The 21097-nt window shown below is 47.3% G+C and overlaps 1 protein-coding gene across 23 annotated transcripts in view; it reads right to left on the reverse strand.

Moving 5' to 3' along the window:
- The window catches only part of PUM1 (pumilio RNA binding family member 1), a 1043345-nt gene that overhangs the window by 246374 nt on the left and 775874 nt on the right, over positions 1-21097 (reverse strand). For all 23 annotated transcript variants that reach the window (XM_086956835.1, XM_086956828.1, XM_086956827.1 and 20 more), the window contains one exon: positions 8162-8429. In XM_086956835.1, coding sequence (XP_086812961.1) covers positions 8162-8429 — 268 coding nt within the window. The remainder of the gene's footprint in view (positions 1-8161; positions 8430-21097) is intronic.

The raw sequence follows: 21097 nt of genomic DNA on the forward strand, positions 1-21097 counted from the left end.
AACTGAAGCCCTAAAATATCGAATGGAGCTAGTGGCCCACTGGTAGGGGACGAGTGTTTGCAGGGTCAGTATTTCCTCCTCGGGGATCGTAAGGTTCAAGGCAAAGGACTTCCCATGGTTGATTTTAAGGCCAGAGGCAAGCTCAAAAGATTGTAGTTAGGAGTGTAGCGCCGGAAGGGATATATGAGGGCGAGTTAACGTACAGATAAGATAGTCAGCAAAGAGCGCCACTTTGTTCTGCTGACCCGCAAGGATGATGCCATGTATGTCCGTGGCCTGCCTAATCATCATAGCCATTGGCTCTACCACGAGGGCAAACAACAGAAGGAACAGGGGGCAGCCCGGTCGCGAGCCCCTGTGTATGGTGATCAGGATGGCAATTCAGCGTACATTGTCTGCTCCCTGGCGATTCCTGATAAAGCCGACCTGATCCAGCTCTATAAGGCCGGGCATGTGTGGATCAAGGCATTTAGCCAGTATTATAGTACAGATTTTAAGGTCTGTGTTCAAGAGGGCTATGGGACGGAAGAATGAGCACAGGGTGGGGTACTTCCCCGGTTTGGGGATGAGGGCTATTTCTGCCATTCCCATAGAGGATGATGGCCCCTCCTTGTCAGAGAAGGAGTTGAACAGCCTTAGGAGGTAGGGTTGGAGTTGTGGTAGTAGCAGGCGATAGAAGGCCAATGGGAGGCCATCCGGGCCCGGTGATTTCCCGAGGGGGAGGTCCTTCAGGGCACTCACCAGCTCCTCTTTTGTGAGGGGTTCCTCCAACTGCTTGGAATAATGGGGACTAAGTGGATTCCAGGGCAGTGATCTATAATATATTTTTGACCAGATCTAGGGACGACTCGTCCACTGCGTACAGGGCTGAGTAATATGCCTGGAAGGCCTCGTGTTTGGCCCGCTTTGTGGTGACCCTCTTGCCGTCAGCAAGCTGGATGTTAGCTATATGCGCTTTTGCAGTGCGCGCTGGCAGGCGTCTCGACAATATCTTACCCACCTTGTCCCCCCCCTCAAAGTGTGGCTGTTTCAACGCTAGTAGGGCTCTCTCAGCCTTGTTGGTGCGGAGAGAACGGAGTTGCCCCCTAAGATTAGCGAGGCAGCGTTTACAGGCGAGTGTTGAGTGTTCCTGGTCTTGTCTCTCTAAGTCTTTAATGTCTTTGGAGAGGTCATCCTCCAAGAGACGGGTCGCACGCGCACGTGAGACTGCCAGAAATGTGATATGGCCGCGGATCGTGGCCTTGAATGTATCCCATGCTACAGGAAAGGGAGTTTCGGGAATATCATTGATCACAAAGTAAGAGTCAATAGCAGTCTGTATGCTCTCCACATCTACTGGGTCCCGCAGATTGTGCAGTGGTAGACGCCATCTTGGGGTACGAGAGGGACAAGCGGCCGGATCTTGCAGGAGGAGTTCGACATGCACGTGATCGGAGAGCAAGATGGCAGACATGGAGGCCGAGAGAGTGAATCAGGATGTGAGAGATAAAAATATAATCTATGAGCAAATACGAGCAATGTAAGTGTGAGTAATACGAAAAGGCGATCGTCTCAGGGGAGTGGTAACGCCAGGAGTCCAGTAAACCAAGGTCCGCTATTGGTCTCCGGAGGGCCGAGGACATAGCCCCCGTCCAGTGCGAGGATGCCTCACTATGGTCCATTTTAGGGTCCCATGCCATATTGAATTCACCCCCTAAGATTAGCGAGGGGTCGTCCTGTAGGACGTGCTCCCGCAAGATCGTCTGGAGATAGGAGTCCTGCGTCTGGTTGGGCGCATACACATTGCACAGTGTAAAGTGGCGTTGTCCAAACGGGCCCCAGCCCTGGCAAAGCGGCCATCTGAGTAACGGAAGACCCTAGATTCCCCTTGCCCGATGCCAGCACTGCAAAGGATTGCCACCTCAGCCGTTTTAGTGGGCTCTGAAGCCCAGAATTAAAGGGGATATTGAGGATGGGCCATGCGACGGATATCAGCTTTTAAAAGGTGAGTTTCTTGTAGGAGGATAAAGTCTGGATTATGTTGTATAAGATAGCGCCATGTTTGATGTTGTTTGTTGGGGGAGTTAAGTCGCTTAACATTAAGGGATAAAATCTTCAGGGGGCAGGGTGCAACCATAGATGTGTCAAAATCTGGGGTAGTCCGTCATGCCACTGTAGAGAGCAAGGTGGGATAGTGGGGGGGGGGAGGTGCAGGGATTTGTCACTCTTGTCAAGGGGAGGGTACCGTCTGGGGGGGTTGCCCGCCCGCCATAATGAAAGATAAAGAAAAAGAAGGAAGAAAAGGAAAAAAAAGAGTACAGATAAGTATAAGCAAAGAATGTATAACCAACCTTAGCCAACCGGGCCACAATGTCCTGTTCCAGTTGTGGGTGAGCCTAGACCTTAAGGCTCGGGTGATCCCAGAGATGTCACTCTTTCAAGAACAGGTAGGGGGCGGGTCGACACCTGCCTGCGGGATCTTCTGGGTGGGTAGTCCAGTACCACCAAAACTGCAGATAGGGAGCTGGGGTATGGCCAGTTCCAGAGGGTGAGCACCAACCCCGATGGGGTCTGAGACAATTTCCGAGGTCAGCATGATCGTTCATTTACGGAGGTGAGGTTTCAGTCAGTCAATGAGACGGCGGTCGGGAGCTTGCTGCAGATCTTCCCCCTCCAGGGACCGGATATGCTGGATAATGTAATTCCACTCCCTCTCCGTACACAGGAATGCTCTCGCCTCCGCTCCCCACCTGCTCAAGAGGCGCGTTGTTGTCCAAGAAGCCGGCAGGGAGCAGGATGCCTAGGGCAGAGAGAAGCGTAAGGAAGGGGAGGGAGGGGGCCTCTTGGGGAACAACCTCACCAGTTAACAGGGCCTGCCTGCCGTCGGGTCGATCGAGCCCTCAGGTCCATATAGGGCAGTTCGCCAAGGTAGGCCTCAGGAGAGTGGGGCTGCAGGTACAGGGGGCAAGGGGGAGACATGGAAAGGCAATTCAGCGAGGACCATCCCCACCCCCTACACCTCACCTGAACCGTGTATAAATACTGCCAGGGTCCATCGTCAGGGCAGGCCATGCAAGGAGGGGCAGAGGTCCACACCCATCCGCGGGCCCGCCAATCCAGGGAGTCGCCACTACTAGGCCAACTCACCGCCGGTCGCCTCCAAATCCTCCAGGGGCGGGTGCTCACCAGACGTGTCCCGTCCACCAGTCAACCGGTGCCGGATGAGGGCCGCCACCTCAGACTCCCGTGTTCTCTTCTCCCCGCCGTCCATCAGTACCAGGGAGGAGGGGGGGGGGGGGGGGGGGACACGCTAGACGATGATCCCAGCAGCCCAGGATGGTGTGATGTCTCGCAGAGCAGCGGTGGCGTCTATACCGGGCGCCCCTCGCAAGGCCCCCAACGTTTCTCAGGGCTCGCGGTCTGCAGTCCTCATCAGCCACACACAGCACTGGACGATCCGGGACCGCCACAGACAAGATGGCGGCAGCCGCAATTTTAGCCCCAAAGAGCAAGGAGTCCACGCTTTCTGCTGAGTCTATAACAATCGCCTCCCACACAAATCCAGGCGCCTCAGTCAGTCCGCTATTTACGGTGAATTGTCTGGAAGAGGCAAGCAGCATCGCACAGCACCGGAGGGCGCCTAGGGCACAACACCCAACATGGCAGCCAAGGTCCGGCCAGGGACGGCCAGGAATCAACTCTCCCGCACCAGGCCAATTTCAAGCACCGTCTGTTCCAGCGGAGGCTCCCCAGCTGCTCCGCCGTTGTTCCCAAACCTACGCGGGATTAAGTGGGATTGGAGGGTCTTAAAACAGCTCCTGTCATCTGCCAAGAAGGCCCAGGCGCCTCAAAATGGCGGGCGTCCCGGTCCGGGTCCAGAGTCCAAGGTGTAGCGGGTTTGAGGAATGGTAAGTGTGTACTCCATAGAAAGTCACAAGAGTTTTTCAGGATTAATATCCGTTCTTTCAAAATTATAGTACAGAGGACAGAACTGTTTTTGATTGCAGTAAGGTGTCTTTATTATTTTTCATAGAACAAGGACAGCCGACACGTGTTTCGCCCCCTCTTGGCGATTTGCGCCGGGGCTTTCTCAAGGCTAATTTGACTTTTATGACTTAAATTATTTTGGTTTCCAAATTATTTCAATGTCCAAAATATGATAAATACAATTCTTCAGGAACAAAGATTCTTTTGTAAGGCTAATGCCCTCTTCGGTCCCTGCTCCTAGTACTCCGTCGTCATGGCAGTTCTCGGGTTGAATCCAAGGTCTAGCGGCCCTTCCACCGCCCCCACCTCCGAGAAGCTCTCCTCACGCCAACAGGAGCCTCTCGCCTTCCGCCAGGTAAGCACCCTTAGGAGCGGCGCCGACAAGCCCCCAGCTCCGTTGTACATGCTTGAAAAAGCAGCGAGCGGCCGGAGCTCCCACGGTGTGAGTCTCACTGCATTCCAAGCGAGACCACCCCCCCATGGCTTTATTCTGGTCAGCAGATACAGCATAGTTATCAAAAAGTTTTCCTGTGTGGAGCAATTCTGTCCATAATTTAGCCTCAGCTAAGCAGCTCAACTGAATGTCAAGTCAAAAGTCAAATCTTTGAGGACACAGGAGATAAGGCTAATCAAATTTCAAACTTGTTTTTGCCAAAGAGTTGCGAGCAAAACCCATGTAACAGACACAACCTGGGTGCAACCTCTAATTGCATCTGAACTAACTGGGTACTTTCACAATACGCAGTGGATGGCTCAACAAGAGCAGTGGCCGGATGCCAAACCGGACATTTTGGTTCAGATGAGTCTTCCCACATGACTATCAACTTCCCACAGCGCAGCATGTGCGTACCAGTAACTTTTATGTTATTTGGAACCGGTTTCTGAAGTGAACTAGTTTTGTTTATCTTTTCAGGGGTGAATCATAAGCATTTGACCTTGCTATGTCCTGAGGAGGCCATAAAGTTACTGGCTAAAATAGGTCAACCTTGCATAGAAAAGAGCTTGACACTAAATTATTTGATGATTAGCATGAACAGCGGTTGGAGGATAGCATACATATTGACTAGCTTCTTTCCTTATCTTTACGACCCGTTGTTTTGCTACAATTAGGCAGAGCACTGACTACTTATGCAGACTAGAAGTCTTTATCAAAGTATCTAGTGACCCTGACAATGTGTGCTTCACTAGTTCTCTTATTTATGAAGTGGTAATCAAGTGGTAATCAATGTAATAAATTTGAGCTATGAAGAACCAGATGAACTCGATCTTTACTTATAGTTTTAAAAATGAGCTGTGTATGCATGCATTTTAACAATCTGTTAGTGTAAATTATGCATACCTTGAAAATTCTGTGCAAAACGCATTGACTTGTCCATTACTAATTAATGGTGTTCTTATAGACTGAAAGTCTAAACCTGTGCAGTGTGGGGTTCCACAGGGGTCGGCCTTGAGTCCGACCCTCTTTAACATTTACGTGGCCCCACTTGCCAGGTTGGTAAGATCGCTCGGGATGGAGGTGGTGTCATACGCCGATGACACCCAGATCATGGTGTCCCTCTCCCATCCGGTGAGTACCTCCGCGCTCAGCTTCAGGAACTGCATGCAAGCAGTCTCCGAATGGATGATCTCCAACGCCCTGAAGCTGAACGGAGAGAAAACAGAGGTCTTGATCTTCGGTAAAGACCAAGGCATATGGTCTAATGACTGGTGGCCTTCTTCTCTGGGTGCCTGCCCTGTGCCATCAAATTCCGCCCGGAATCTTGGCGTGATCATTGACATGTCATTGGATATGACTCAACAGGTTAACAGGACTGTGTCCACCTGTTGGGGAGTTATTAGGGTGCTCAGGAAGATCTCTCATTATCTCTCCCCTCAAGCTCGCAAACAGACAGTGGTCGCCCTAGTGACATCTCGGCTTGATTATTGTAACGCATTATATGCCAATATCAATAAAGGCCTTATCCAACGCCTGCAGACCGTCCAGAACGCGGCTGCCAGATTTGTATTGGACGTCCCCAACACCGCCTCTGCCTCTCTTGCTAGGAAGAGTCTCCACTGGCTCCCGATCCAGTCAAGGATCACCTTCAAAATACTATGCCTGGTATTCAGTGCTTTATCTGCTGGTTGCCCTGAAGCCATAAGCTCTCTCTTGAATCCCTACTCTCCCAGCAGATGTCTGTGTTCTGCTAGTAAGAACCTTCTTTCCGTCCCCCGGACAAACAAGGTCAGATGGGGCGGAAGGGCTTTCTCTGCTGTGGCCCCTAAATTGTGGAACGTCCTGCCTCTTGAGATTAAAACCCAACCTTCTATGGCCCTCTTCAAAAAAGCCCTAAAAACATGGTGTTTCACTAAGGCATATCAGTAAGCATGCTTCCGGACCTTATACTCCTTTGGTTAGGCGCCTTGACGCCCGCTGGGCTAAGTAGCGCTATATAAATCAGGCTTCATTCATTCAAAGTCTGTTTTGTGAATTTATCTCTGAGACCCCACTTACTTGCACATGAGTTTGTCAAATGGCATGAAATCTTTTAGATAGCTGAATTGATGTCACATGTTACTTGTGCGACAAAAGGTACTCATATATACTGGTCATGTAACAGTGACTTATAACAGTGACTTGAAAAGCCTTGTCCTGCACTGGGGAAGACTACAAAAGTAATCCTCTCACCTCTAACAATGAAAAAGTATGCAACCAATAGAAATCTGAAAACATAAAGCACCTTACTGCATAATGCAAACTATCCACGGCACAACTACCAGTCTGGCGTCGGATCACACTGCAGCACACAAACACTCCCTTACACATCACAGACTATGCACTCCTGACCACAGATGAAGAGGACACTAGCCTCCTGATATTGTTGGTTCTCTCAAACTGGCTTTGATATAGTAAACCATTCCACGCTCATACACAACAGTCTGGATTGGGATTCAAGAATATGATGATACACAGCTAATTGAAAGTCTCCTCTGCTTCAGACACATGCCTCAAACACGGACTGCATAACATCCAGTCCTCTAAGTCCAGCACCTACCGAAAGCTTAACTTTACTAAGATCATTCACATTCTTTGCCGAGAACAACAAACGTGAAACAGCACAAACCTGGCTCAATGAAATTAAACTGGATTGCTTTGAACACCCACTTCCACTGAATGCCAAGTAACCTGGATTCACCCTGGACGGCAAGCTCATCCTCAAGGAACACACTGCCAAAAAAACAAAGACAAACCAGTACCCAGCTCTTTCTTCTATAGGAAGGGAAACCATTTAATTAAAAAAAGCAACTTCAAAACTCCAGAAGAGATTCACGCTGCATCTGAATAGTGGTAACAAGCTTCCCCATGGCCTCTCATACTGGCACTCGAAGGAAATCTCTTACATTGAAGCACTTATCCAGGGCCAGAAAAAATATTGTCACACGCATGATCCAGATTGATCTCCATTGTCTCTCCTATGCAGCCTGAACGATCTTCAAAAACAACTGCATAATTTACAAAAGCATCATGACCAGCAACCTGCTTATTTTACAGACAAGATCATCATCTCTGATGACTCTCGGCACACCTACAGCTAGGACAACTTGAGACGGATGACTAAAACGTAAAAAGGAAATACAAAAACCAAACAAGCCAACAGGCCTTTTCCATCTATGCACCCAGGATCTGGAACAATATACCTGTATTAAGGAGAGTGTTGCAGATGCACCTCTTTAAAAAAACACTACATTACATAGCATTAACAGTCCACAAGCCACCCACTCCAAACACTTGTTGACTTTATCTTGGATCTTCTACTGCGTTCCGTAGCCTCTTAGGCTTGAGCTATAGAAACAACACATACATACAAAACTGTATCAAGGTCTAAAAATTGAACTTTATTTTAGCACAGGTCCAACTGCATCACCAGTGTCCCCAAAAAGGTTTAGTTTTCTGATCTAAACAACAGGTAACAGTTTTCAAAGTTAAGGGAAACACAATATTGCATACAAAGTGTGGTGCAGCGGCCAGGGCAGCTGACTTCGGAGAACAGGGTTCACGATTCGATCCCCGGCAGAAGCTCAGCCCAGCCCCATGTGGATCTGGGCAATACCTCACTCAATTTACATGACGGCCCACAGCGCCTTGAGACCCGTAAGGGTAAGTAGTTCGTGTTTTACAAATACGGATTAAATTTTTTTTAAATTTACAACATACCTCGAGCCATGCTGATCTTGGGAAAACTCCATAATGTGCCCAGCTATTTCTCGTAACTGTAGGTTTGGATACCGGTTGTTGCGAAAGTCTTCCAGAAGCCGACTCCGCCCTGAAGGCATAACATCAGACATACCATAGCGCAACCTGGAAGATGGAAAAAGTGTGCTGCTCGGGCTGAAAAGGCTTGAGGCACTACTTGCGCTCCGGTATTTTGCTTCAGCTCCAGGGGCTGCAGAAATATACCTCCCGCTTCCATTTGTTAGTCCTCCTGTTGGTGGAAAGTAAAACAGTTAATGGGCAAGTTCAGCTGTATCATCGATCTAGAGTACTGTGAGTACATCACTACTGTTTGCAAATATTTTCCATTTCCAGGTGACCTCACACTGGTTCAACAGTGCCAAACATCTCTGCAAAACGGAAGCGATGTTCAACGTTGCCTGAGACATTACCCTTACGATCTCACATTAGCTACATATTTCCCTTTAGTAGAAGGGAAAAACAATGTAGTGAAAATGGTTCTGGTAAAATATCTCCTGAAATTCAGGCAAAATGCATACAGCGTATTAATTTATAAATAATTATTTTTTTAAATGTTTCTTTAAGTTAAAAAAAAAAAGGTTTGATCCACTCAACTTTTGTCTTTATGGGAAATAGTGAAAGTGCTATATTACGACCATCTACATTCAATGATAGCCATTTCTGGTGATTTTAACATGCACCTTTTTTCCAGTAAAAAGCTGAATATACATTCGAAAATTCTATCCCAATGGATTAATTCAGAGTTTATAAAATGTAACCTTTGATTATGCGAGATGAAAATATTACATCGACATTTAACAAAACGTGTAGTCCTATTATTGATTATTTCATAATTTCTGAGAAACTTTTTAATTCGCTACAAAGTTATCAGGTAGTAGCAAGGATTGAGAGCGATCATAATCCAAAAGTTATTTTTCTCGCTTTTTCTTTTGATTAACTACCAGAAACAAGAATATTCAAAACTGCTCCTACTCCATTTAACCTTAAAAGGCTAATATGGAATGAGAGAACTGGAAATGATATATTGGAAGTCCTTTCTCATTTGAATTTAAATGTTCAAGATGCCATTGCTGAAGGGAAATCGATGGTTGCTCTTTGGCCTTGTTTAAGTTTCGCTCTTTTGGCTAATTTTCTTAATTCGAAACCATCTCAAGGCATATCCTTGACTTCAAAGAATCCAGGGTGGTTTTCTTACTGTTTACTATATCTCAAGAGAAGTCTTAATAAAGCAATAAGAACATTGTATAGGAAAGCAAAAGGAACATCTAATTTTGTTATATCCCAACAAATTAGACAATTGAAAAAGGGATATAGGAATGAAATATGAAAAGCTAAACAAGCGTATTATGAAGGAATGTGGTTTAAATTACATTTTGCATGTAAATCTAAAGATTCACGGTCATTTTGGAGTATTATTAATAATCTTGAACTTGGTAACCATAGAGGCAATAGTGCCAATATCGAAGAACTAAGCTGGGTACATTTTTTAATAATCTTAAATCTGTTCCTCCGGGCCCACAGTATGATTCTTGTAAAATTAATCCCACCCATTATAGTCAGTTAGAAATCCTAACAAGCATTTGCATTGCAATAGGTCTCGCATTAGGAAAGTTTGAGCTATTGGTATTGTAAATGACACATTTTTTATTTATGTTTTGTTTTTGAAAATAGCGAAATTAATAGCTTTGTCATTTACAATGCCAATAGTTCTAACTTTCGCAAATGTGACACCTATAGCATTTGTAATGCAATATGTGTTGAATTTACGTGACTTACATGTTTTGATATTACAAATAACAATGGCTTTAAATATTTTAAAATAATTAATACTTAAATAAAAGTTATTGTAATTTATAAAGGCAATAGCTTAAACTTTTGTAAATAACTTTTGTGAAGATTATGTTCAGTGTATTTTATTGTGACGAAAATTCAAGAACAGAAGTGAAATATTGACATCTTTGTTACATTTGCAACAAAGCTTGAAACATTGAGAGAACATTTTTGAACCAGTTGTTCAATGGTTGCACAGACTGATGCTGTGGTGGCGCTAAGTGATGTTGTGAAACAAGTGATGCTGTGGCGTTCAGTGATGCTGTGTTAGCGCATAGTGATGTTGTGGTGCCCCTGAGTGATGCTGTGGTGGTGGTGAGTGATGCTGTATGATATGCTATGTTTTGTTTTGCTATGCTATGTTTTGCTATCCTATGCTTTGATTTGTTATGCTATGCTGTGATTTGTTATGCTATGCTATGTTTTTCTATGCTATGTTTTGCTATGCTATGCTTTGTTATGCTGTGCTATGTTTTGTTATATGCTGTTTTGTTGGGTTTTATTATGCTATGCTTTGTTTTGCTATGCTATTATATGTTTTGTTTTGCTATGCTGTTTTGTTGTGTTTTGTTAAGCTATGCTATGTTTTGTTGTATTTTGCTATGTTTTACAACTACGTGTTGTTGTTTTTTGTTATGCTATGTTTTGTTATGCTATGCTATGTTTTGTTTTGCTATCCTATGCTTTGTTATGCTATGCTATGGTTTGTTGTGTTATGCTATGCTTTGGTTTTGTTTGCTATGTTTTGTTATGCTATGTTTTGCTATGCTATGTTTTGTTATGCTATGCTATGTTTTGATATGCTAAGCTTTGTTTTGTTATGCTATGTTGTGTTTTGTTATGCTATGTTTTGCTTTGCTATGCTTTGCTATGCTACGTTTTGTTATGCATGCTATGTTTTCTTGTGTTTTGCTATGTTTTGTTATGCTATGTTTTGTTATGCGATGGTTTGTTTTGTTATGTTCTGCTATGTTTTGTTGTGTTTTGTTATGCTATGCTATGTTTTGTAATACTATGCTATGTTTTGTTTTGCTATGCTGTTTTGTTTTGTTAAGCTATGCTATTTTTTGTTGTGTTTTGCTATGCTACGTGTTGTGTTTTGTTATGCTATGTTTTGTTATGCAATGCTATGTATGGTTTTGCTATCCTATGCTTTGTTCTGCTATTCTATGTTTAGTTTTGCGGTCCTATGCTTTGTTTTGTTATGCTATGCTATGCTTTGTTGTGTTATGCTATGCTTTGTTGTGTTATGCTATGCTTTGTTATGCTATTCTATGTTTTGATGTGTTTTATATGCTATACTTTGTTTTTTTGCTGTTTTGTTATGCTATGTTTTGTTATGCTATGCTAAGCTTTGTTTTGTTGCGCTATGCTATGTTGTCGAATATGCTACTTACTAGTATGCATCTGTTCTTGGCATGTAGGGCTGCTGACATTCATATCTGTGCATAGATCGCCGCCTAGTGTTGGGTCCGGATGATTGCACATTGTTGTCCTGGAAGAGTCTTCGAAGTATCACGAGATAGGTGGCTCCTCCCCTGGACTACAGTGCGCATGGGCATCGACTCCATCCCCAGATTGTTTTTAGCCATTGTGGCCAAGATGGAGTGAAACTCAGTGAATGATGACCATGCTATGAGTATATATGTGAATACTGCAGCTGCTACAGGCGCGGTGGAGGAGGGCGGGCGATATGAATGTCAGCAGCCCTACATGCCAAGAACAGATGCATACTAGTAAGTAGCATATTCGGTTCGAGGCATGTGGGCTGCTGAATTCATATCTGTGCATAGAATACATAGCAGTCCCTCCATTAGCGGCGGCCGCCCGTGCCAGCTGCAGCAGTTTGGGAAAATGTCTTGAGAACAGCCTGCCCTACAGCTGCCTGCTGTTTGGAGTGCACATCAACACAGTAATGCTTAGTGAATGTGTGTGTGGTAGACCATGTGGCTGCTCTACATATGTCCTCTAAGGGAATGTTTCCCAGGAAAGCCATAGAGGCCCCCAACTTCCTGGTGGAGTGGGCTCTTGGTGGAATGGTATGAGTGCGTTTTGCTTTTGCATAGCAGATCTGGATACATTTAACGATCCACCTAGCAATACCAGCCTTGGAAATAGGGTTACCTTTGTGGTGTGGCGCAAAGGCGACAAAGAGTTGCTTAGTCTTTCTAAAATCCTTGGTCCTATCAATGTAATACATTAGGGCCCGTTTAACGTCAAGGGTGTGGAGCATCCGCTCCGCCAGTGACTCAGGATTTTGAAAGAAAACAGGTAGTTCGATTGTTTGGTTGATGTGGAACTGAGACACAACCTTGGGTAGAAACTTAGGGTTAGTGCGGAGCACCACCCTGTTGGAATGAATTTGGATAAATGGCTCTTGGATTGTGAGGGCTTGCAATTCACTAACCCTCCGTAGCGATGTAATTGCTACGAGGAAAGCCACTTTCCACGTCAAGAACTGAATCTCGCAGGAATGCAGTGGTTCAAAGGGAGGACCCATCAGTCTGGTAAGAACCACATTGAGGTTCCACTGAGGAGCTGGTGGAGTCCGTGGTGGAATGACTCGTTTGAGGCCTTCCAAAATGCTTTGATGGCAGGCACCTTGAAGAGTGAAAGGTGTTGTCTATTTTGGAGATACGCGGCCTTGCAGACAGATGAATGCGAATGGAAGTATAGGCCAGATTACACTTGTACAGATGGAACAGGTAACAGATGATGTTTTGAATAGAAGCATCCAGTGGGTTAATGTTGTGGTTTGCACAATAAATGACAAACCGCTTCCATTTTGCCGCGTAGCAGGCTCTAGTAGTGGGCTTCCTCGCCTCCCGAATGATGTCCATGCAATTGGGAGGTAAGTTCAGGTAGCTAAACTCTAGGACTTCAGGAGCCAGATTGCCAGGTTGAGCTGTTGCGGATCTGGGTGCTGAATGTCGCTATGGCTCTGCGTCAGAAGGCTGGGTGTGAGACGTAGCCTTTGATGCAGTACCACGGACAGTTCCAGAAACGTGGTGTACCATGGTTGACGAGCCCATGTTGGAGCAACTAGGATAAGAGTCATTGAGTGTTGCCTGAGTTTGCGTGCCACCAGTGGTATCTGAGGTGCTGGGGGAAAAGCGTACGCAAATTTGCCTGACCAGTTCATCCATATCGCATTGCCCTGCGACAGTGGGTGTGGGAACCTGGCGGCGAAGCTTTGGCATTTTGCGTTCTTCTGAGTGGCGAACAGGTCTATCTCTGTATGACCCCACCTTTGGAAGTACGGCTGGAGTACTGATGGATGTATCTCCCACTCGTGCATTTGGTGGCTGTGCCTGCTGAGCAGGTCCGCCATTTGATTGTCCTTGCCTGGGAGATGCTCCGCCATGAGGAAGATGTTCCTCTGAATGGCCCACTTCCACATGCTCTGAGCCAGATGAGACAGCTGCGGAGAGTGTGTGCCTCCCTGCTTCTGAATGTAGTACATCGCCGTCATGTTGTCCGTCCGAATCAACACGACCTTGTTGCATAGATGTACTTTGAAGGCCTTTAGTGCCATGAAGATTGCCATCAGTTCCAGAACATTGATGTGCATCTTCCCCTGTTGCTGCGTCCATAGTCCCTGCACAGTGTATTGGAGTACATGCGCTCCCCATCCCTGGAGAGAAGCGTCCGTTGTCAGGATAATCTGTGGCACAGGCTCCTGAAACGGTCGGCCCTTGCGAAGGTTTCGTGGATTCCACCAATGCAGAGAGTTGTATGCCCGACCGCTCACCAACACTAGGTCTTTCAACTGGTTGTGAGCCTGAGTCCACTGACGTGCCAAGCACTCCTGAAGCGGACGCATATGTAGTCTTGCGTGCGGGACAATGGAGATGCAGGAGGCCATCATGCCTATCAACTGCATGAACACTCTCGCTGGCAGCGAGTGTTGAGGTTTGAATTTTTGGATCAGCGATTGAATGCTGTCGACTCTCACTGAATTCGGCTGTGCTGTGGCCGCCAGAGTGTTTATGGCCGCACCCAGATACTGCCGTATGTGGGCGGGCTGGAGATGGGATTTTGGGTAATTCAGTGAGAAACCCAGATCGTGCAGAAGGTGAATGGTGCGGGACACGTGGTTGGCGCACTGCTGGGCCGAGTTCGCCTGAATGAGCCAGTCGTCCAGATAAGGGTAGACGTGAATGTTTTGACATCTCAGATGTGCGCCACCGTCGCCAGGCACTTTGTGAAAACCCTGGGTGCCGTGGTGACCCCAAAAGGCAAAACCTTGAACTGGTAGTGCTGGTTTTGGATGGTGAACCGGAGGTATTTTCTGTGTGAAGGATGTAGTGGAGTGTGGAAGTACGCATCCTTCAGGTCCAGAGTTGCCAGGAAGTCCCCCTGTTGAAGCAGTGGGAGAACCTGCTGCAGTGTGAGCATGTGGAAATGCTCTGATAGGATGTAAAAGTTGAGGGGCCTGAGATCCAGGATGGGCCTGAGGGATCCGCCCTTCTTTGGAATAAGAAAGTACAGGGAGTAAACTCCCGCACCTCTCTCCTGCAAGGGCACGAGCTCTACTGCCCCTTTTTGCAGCATGACTGTGACCTCCTGCTGCAATAAGTGCAAGTGCTCGCCGGACATAGGACGGTGCCTTGGGGGTATGTTGGGTGGAGTGGATGTGAGCTCCAGACAATAACCGAATTGGACAAGTGTTCTGACCCACCTGTCCGTGGTGATGGACTTCCACACGGGCAGGAACTGCTGGAGTCTCCCCCAGACCGGTGTTGCGTGGTCGGGGGGCAGTGACAAGGCGTGACTGTTTGTTGGTGGTGGAGGACCTGGAGCTGTTGTTGCCACGTCCTCTGCCCTTGGCGTTGTTGCCGCTGTATCCACCTCGACCCTTGTTGGTACAAGAAGTTTGGGTGTTGCCTTGTAGAACTGCGCTGACTGCGAAAGTTGACCCCTTGAGGTGCCTCTAGTATTGGAGCGACGAAAGGACCCACTCCGAAACTGCTGGGATTGCAAGGCACCCATAGATTTTGCAGTGTCGGTGTCCTTCTTCATCTTCTCAATGGTGGTATCAACCTCTGGGCCTAACAGGTGATCTGGGTTGACCGTTTGGTTCAAGATGGTAGTTTGAATGTCCGGCTTGAACCCAGATATCCTCAGCCAGAGGCAACTGTCCCTTAATATAAGTTGGTGCAGTGGGCGCCGCCTTGTACTTTTTGTCGATACGCGGGTTGATGACCCTCGCCCGGGTGGGTTCTTTGAACACCTCAGCCACGTGCTTCAAAACACCCTTCAGCATTGGCAGTGTTTTTACAGTCTTTTCAGAGACCGAAAAGGTGTCAAATATGAAGTCGACGTCCACCGGGTCAGCATGCAGCTCGGCGTTGTGATTGGCCGCTGCCCTCTCAATGAGGGCATTGAAAGCTGCAGAGTCCTCAGTGGGGGAAGTTTTGGCTAAGAAAAGCTGAGGGTCCTGTCCAGAATGCGGGTCCCCAGGATCGCCATCAGCAGACCAGGGTTCAGTCACATCCTCTGGGTCTGTGTAGACGGGATAGCTGTACTCATCCTCGTCGTCACCTTCACCTGCGTCGACATTGGAATGAGTGGGCGAGAGTTCGTGAGCCTGTGGTGAAATGGGCTCCATCAAGGCAGGAGTACCAGCAGAGTCCATCTTTCGTTTGAGTGGGATCTTGTACGACTCCAATTGGGGCTCAGGGGTGATTTTCCTCTTCAGGAGGGAAAGTCTGCCCGTGTCGGCGTCGATGAAATGCTCCCGACGCTCCTCCTCTGCAAGTGGTCGATGCCGTGGGCCGAGGACCACCAACGACTGTTTCGGCGTCGAAGACACCTTTTCAGGCACGCCGGCCCCCGGTTTAGCAGTGAAAGCCTTCGGCGCCATTTTAGGCGGCAAGGTGAAAAGGATCGGCATGGCATGGGCGCCTTCGCCGGTTTCTCCAGAGGCTTGGGCGGCGCAGGGTCCTTCGGCTCGACTGCTGCGGCGCCGTCCCTAATTCGCTGTAGGGACTCCGAAACCTTTTTAGTGAACGCGGCGGATGGACGCGCCGGTTCGACAGAGTCTTTAGCGGCTGGCTTCGGAGCGGAGACCGACGATGTGCCCTTCGCAGTCGACGCACTCGGCGCAGCTCCCTTGGTCTTGTCGCGTGGAAGTGAGGCAGAGAGGGACTTCGGGTCGTCCGGCCGCTTCTTCGGGTCGAGAATAGACTTCTTGGCGTCGTCGACCGTTTTCTTATGATCGAGTCGACCCTTGCTGGCGTCGACCGTCTTCGGCGCCGATGCGGCTGCGTCCGACCCTTTAACCTTCGCCTTCGATGTAGTAGCCTTCGGGTCGGCCATTTTGACGTGGCTCTTCGGCTCGACGGCCATCTTCGATTTCTTCGGCGCCGAGGCCTCCGAAGTCTTCGAACCGACGAGCGCGATACGCACTTTCGGTTTCGATATCTCTTGCGTCGAGACCGTAGCTTTCACTTTCGGTTTCTGTGGTACCGGGAGTGAATCGGTATCAATGTCCGTGGCCGGGCCGGGAGGCGGAGCCGTGGAACGTACATCAAGGTCTCGGGTAAGGCCCGAAGGCGATCCCTCGACCTGGGCCTTATGAATTTGGACGGCCCCGGAGTCAGTCTGAGGAAGCTCTTCGTCCGAGCTATCCTCCACGGTGGCAAGGGCCCCGTCGTCGTCCCCAACCTCGTCGACTTCATCGAAAGCCTCGGTCTCTGCGTCGTAGTCGACCTCCGACGCGGGGTTAGATTCCGTGATGTCCTGGATATCGTCGTCCTCGACATCCCCAGCATTGAAAATGTCCGTAGGCGGTGGTGCAGATTGCTGGGCCTCCAGGCGCGCAGCTCGACGGAGCTTGAGTGTTTTTTTGGACCGGAACCTGGAACAGGCCATACACTTGGCCTCGTCGTGGTCCGGCGACAAGCACTTGTTGCACACCGGGTGTACATCGATATGTGGGTACTTTGAGGCACACACCGGACATCGTTTGAATGGACTTCTTTCCATGATGGATGAAGAGTCTGGAGCGTCGACTAGGCCCTTCCGCGCCGAAAGCATGCGGAAGAACAATTTCGGTTCGGAGCCGAGGAAGTTACGAAGCCGAATGGAAGACAATACCGACGCAAGTCCTAAAGACCTTTTGGTCTCAAGCAAAGTAAAGTTAAGTTCTATCGATTCCGACAGGAGGGAACCAAAGACATCCAAACCCAATGGCGGAAAAAAACAATCTGGGGATGGAGTCGATGCCCATGCGCACTGTAGTCCAGGGGAGGAGCCACCTATCTCGTGATACTTCGAAGACTCGTCCAGGACAACAATGTGCAATCATCCGGACCCAACACTAGGCGGCGATCTAGGCACAGGTATGAATTCAGCAGCCCACATGCCTCAAACATTTTGTTATGCTATGCTATGTTGTGTTTTGTTATGCTATGCTATGCTTTGCTATGTTTTGTTATGTATGCTATGTTGTGTTTTGCTATGTTTTGTTATGCTATGCTTAGTTTTGTTATGTTATGCTATGTTTTGTTATGTTATGCTATGTTTTGTAATACTATGCTATGCTTTATGTAATGCTATGCTTTGTTATGCTATGTTTTGCTATCCTATGCTTTGTTATGCTATGCTATGTTTTGCTATCTTGTGCTTTTTTTTGTTATGCTATGCTGTATTTTGTTATGCTATGTTTTGTTATGCTATGCTGGTGAGGGTGTGTGAGGGTGATGGGGACGGGGTGTGAGGGTGAGGGGATGTGAGGGTGGATGAGGGTGTGTGAGAGGGGGTTGTGAGGGTGAGAGGGTGGGTGAGGGGGTGTGATGGTGGATGAGGGGGGCGAGGGTGGATGAGGGGGTGTGAGGGGGTGTGAGGGTGGATGAGGGGGTGTGAGGGTGGATGAGGGGGTGCATGAGGGGGTGTGAGGGGGTGTGAGGGTGAGTGAGGGTGTGTGAGGGTGAGAGGGTTATGAGGGTGAGGGGTGAGGGTGTGTGAGGGTTGTGAGGGTGAGAGGGTTGTGAGGGTGTGTGAGGGTGTGTGAGGGTGTGTGAGTGAGGGTGGGTGAGGGGGTGTGGGTGCGGGTGTGTGAGGGTGAGGAGAGTAAAGAGACATGGAGAGGTGGTGGTGGGAACAGTAGTGACATGTGTATCATTTTAGTACATATTTCATCAGGTCAATTTAGATAGGAAACGGAAGGTACAGGAGAGTGCAAACGTTATCGGATGGAATATTGGGTGTGAAAATAGAGGGCCATAGGCATCCAACCAAGTAGAAGTTATATAGACATCAGAACGAGGTATATGGACAGCAACAAAGTACATGATGGAAAAACCATATTGACATTACATTAAGGTTATACATTCATAGGTTGCATCTGATAATAGATATCCCCGAGATTTGTGTTACGCGTGGTTCAAAGAAATTATTTAGGAGTGCCGCAGATTTCATGTAAGGTTCAAGAGGTTTTCCAAGCGCATGGGGTGGAGGGGCGCAGTAAAACATTTGTGCCCGAGCATGAGGAAAAAAGAGAGGGAAGCAATATGCGGCAGTAATCACATTCAACAGTTGGTTACAATGAATCAATAAAAACGCTGGTGACAAGAGATAGAAGTGTTGCAGAGAAAGAGCATGTCAGAAAAGATGCCTCATGTGGCATAACAAGCAGAAATTTAAACGGACGTAGCCATATATTTACAGTTTGTTGTTTTCCCGATGTAGGATCCAAAGGTGGGCGGGGCGGGCATCGAGATGGGAGAAGGGGAAGAAGAGCGAGACTGATTTAGACGGGGATACATGAACACTATGCCGTATACAAAGGAGGAAAGTGAGCACTAATCAAGCGTCCACGGTGCACTTGCGGGCAGAGAGATAGTGTCAATAAACTATCACAAAGGTTTATAACACATAAGTGCAGGAGTCATGCATGAGCCGGGATACGTAAACAATATGCCATTTACGAAGAAGGAAAGGGAGCTCTACTCAAGCATCCACGGTGCACTTGCGGGCAGAGAGATAGTGTAATAAAACTATCACAAACGTTTTAAACACATAAGTGCAGGAGTCATGCACGAGCCGTCGTTAAATTATCAAAGCCGCGGGGTAGATTGTTCGGGTAAGTGTTATGGGTGCATTTCTGTGAGCAACGGTTGTTATGCGGTATCTTAACGAGGAATTCCAAAAGGGTGCTGCTATAATAGGGTCGTGAGAGGGTAAGTCAAACATTGGGCAGGTAGGATTTTGTGCCATGATGGTAGGCGCATTTGTGCAAGAATAACGGCTAGGTATGGGCATTGTATAATCAGCTGACTAAAAGGGATCGTGTGGAAGGTGGGGTTATTTTAAGAGGGAGTAATAGTTTAGAGCGGGCAGGGAGGGTGTTGCGGCTAGGTGCGGGCAGTAATCATGCAAACGGTGAGTTTGGTAATGTGAGCAATTACAAACAAGCTCTCTGCATTGCTGTGGGGGGGCGGGGGAGCAGAAGCCTTTGAAGTATGATTGGGGGGAAGCGGCAGCCGTTTAAGTCTGATGCCGAGGCACAGACAAATGATGGTGTGTGACGTGGCTGGCCTTGTGCACGCGCCTGTCTCACATGAACTGTGCCTAATCTGCCGCTTTGGCAGACTTTTCGGACCGCTTACTAGAATCTCGTCGGACCAATTCGCAAGCGTACTGGCTCAGCGAGACCTAAAAAAGGGTGGGTCAGACTTAAGTGTCTATGACCTTTTAAGTTCTTTTGATAAAGCGCTATGGTCGGTTGATAAAGTAATAAATAATATTCGATCAAATGGAGCTCCGGGTCCAAGTGGAATTCCGAATGCTGTTTTTAAAGCAAATTTAAAAAACATTGGCCAGAGGTATTAACTCTCCTATTTAATGATGTGCTTAAAACAGGCCTAATTCCTGAATCGTGGCAGGGAAGTATCATCCAACCAATTTATAAAAGTGGTCCCCAAGATAATCCCGCAAATTATTGTTTAATCGCCTTAACAGATGTAGTAGCGAAAATATTTGCTAGTTGCCTGTTGGAAGAACTGGAACCATGGGCCATGAGAGAGGATTTGATTCCAAATTTACAAACTGGTTTTAGAAGGGGCGAATCGACCAATACGAATTTGATTTTATTAACATTATTGGGCGAAAGAGCGAAATTTAGGAAACAAAAGTTGTATATTTGTTTCATTGATTTAAAAGCCACCTTTGATTCTGTGCCACGAAATGTACTATGGCCAAAGTTAACAAATTGGGGTATATCTAACACTATTACAGATGATTAAACTATTATACTCCAACACATGGTACAGATCAAAGTCGGCGACAGAAGGCATTCAACCCGTCGCCTTGAGACCAATATAGGTTTAAAACAAGGACGTGTCTTGGGACCGTGCCTTTTTAATCTTTTTATGTCTGATCTCCCAGCCCATTTTAAACATGTTAATGCCCACTCCCCTGCTATTTCGGGCAAAGAGATTAAATATTTACAATATGCAGACAACACCATTTTATTAAGCCAAACTGTTATGGGATTAAAAAGATGAATAGATTCTTTTAACCAATATGTTATTCAAAATGGTCTAAAAATAAATACAAAAAAACCCGAAAATAATTACCATGGGAAATAGTAAACTAGGATTAAAGGAATGGAATATCAATGGTTTAGTCATTGAATGTGTAAAATCGTACAAATATTTAGTAATCACATTTGATGATAGTATGTCATTTAAGTAGCACTTTAATAACCTTGAAGCGAAGGGAACATCACTATCATTTGCCTTTAGAAAACTGAGAGATATGCTATTACGCGGAGTTGACTGACCGCAGCCCTAAACTCAGGGATGAGAATACCTTTTTCCCGTATTGCTCGTACCTCTTGGTTTCCCGATCGGGGGGGGGGGGAGCCGTCGGGAATGCGGTCTGGGAGTGAGAGGCCTGGATGACCAGGCTCTCGGGGTGGGGTGGGTGGACAGGAAGCAAGGGTCGCCCAGAGTTGGGCGTCTGGCTACGTTCCTATCTACAGGCTGACCTGTAGCGGGCTTGGACCAAGTGCGCAGAAGAAGGTCAGACAAGGCCTCATTAAACGGCAGCCGAGGCTCG

This window comes from Lissotriton vulgaris, chromosome 2_1, assembly GCF_964263255.1.
Source record: "Lissotriton vulgaris chromosome 2_1, aLisVul1.2, whole genome shotgun sequence".
NCBI classification, from domain to species: Eukaryota; Metazoa; Chordata; class Amphibia; order Caudata; family Salamandridae; genus Lissotriton; species Lissotriton vulgaris.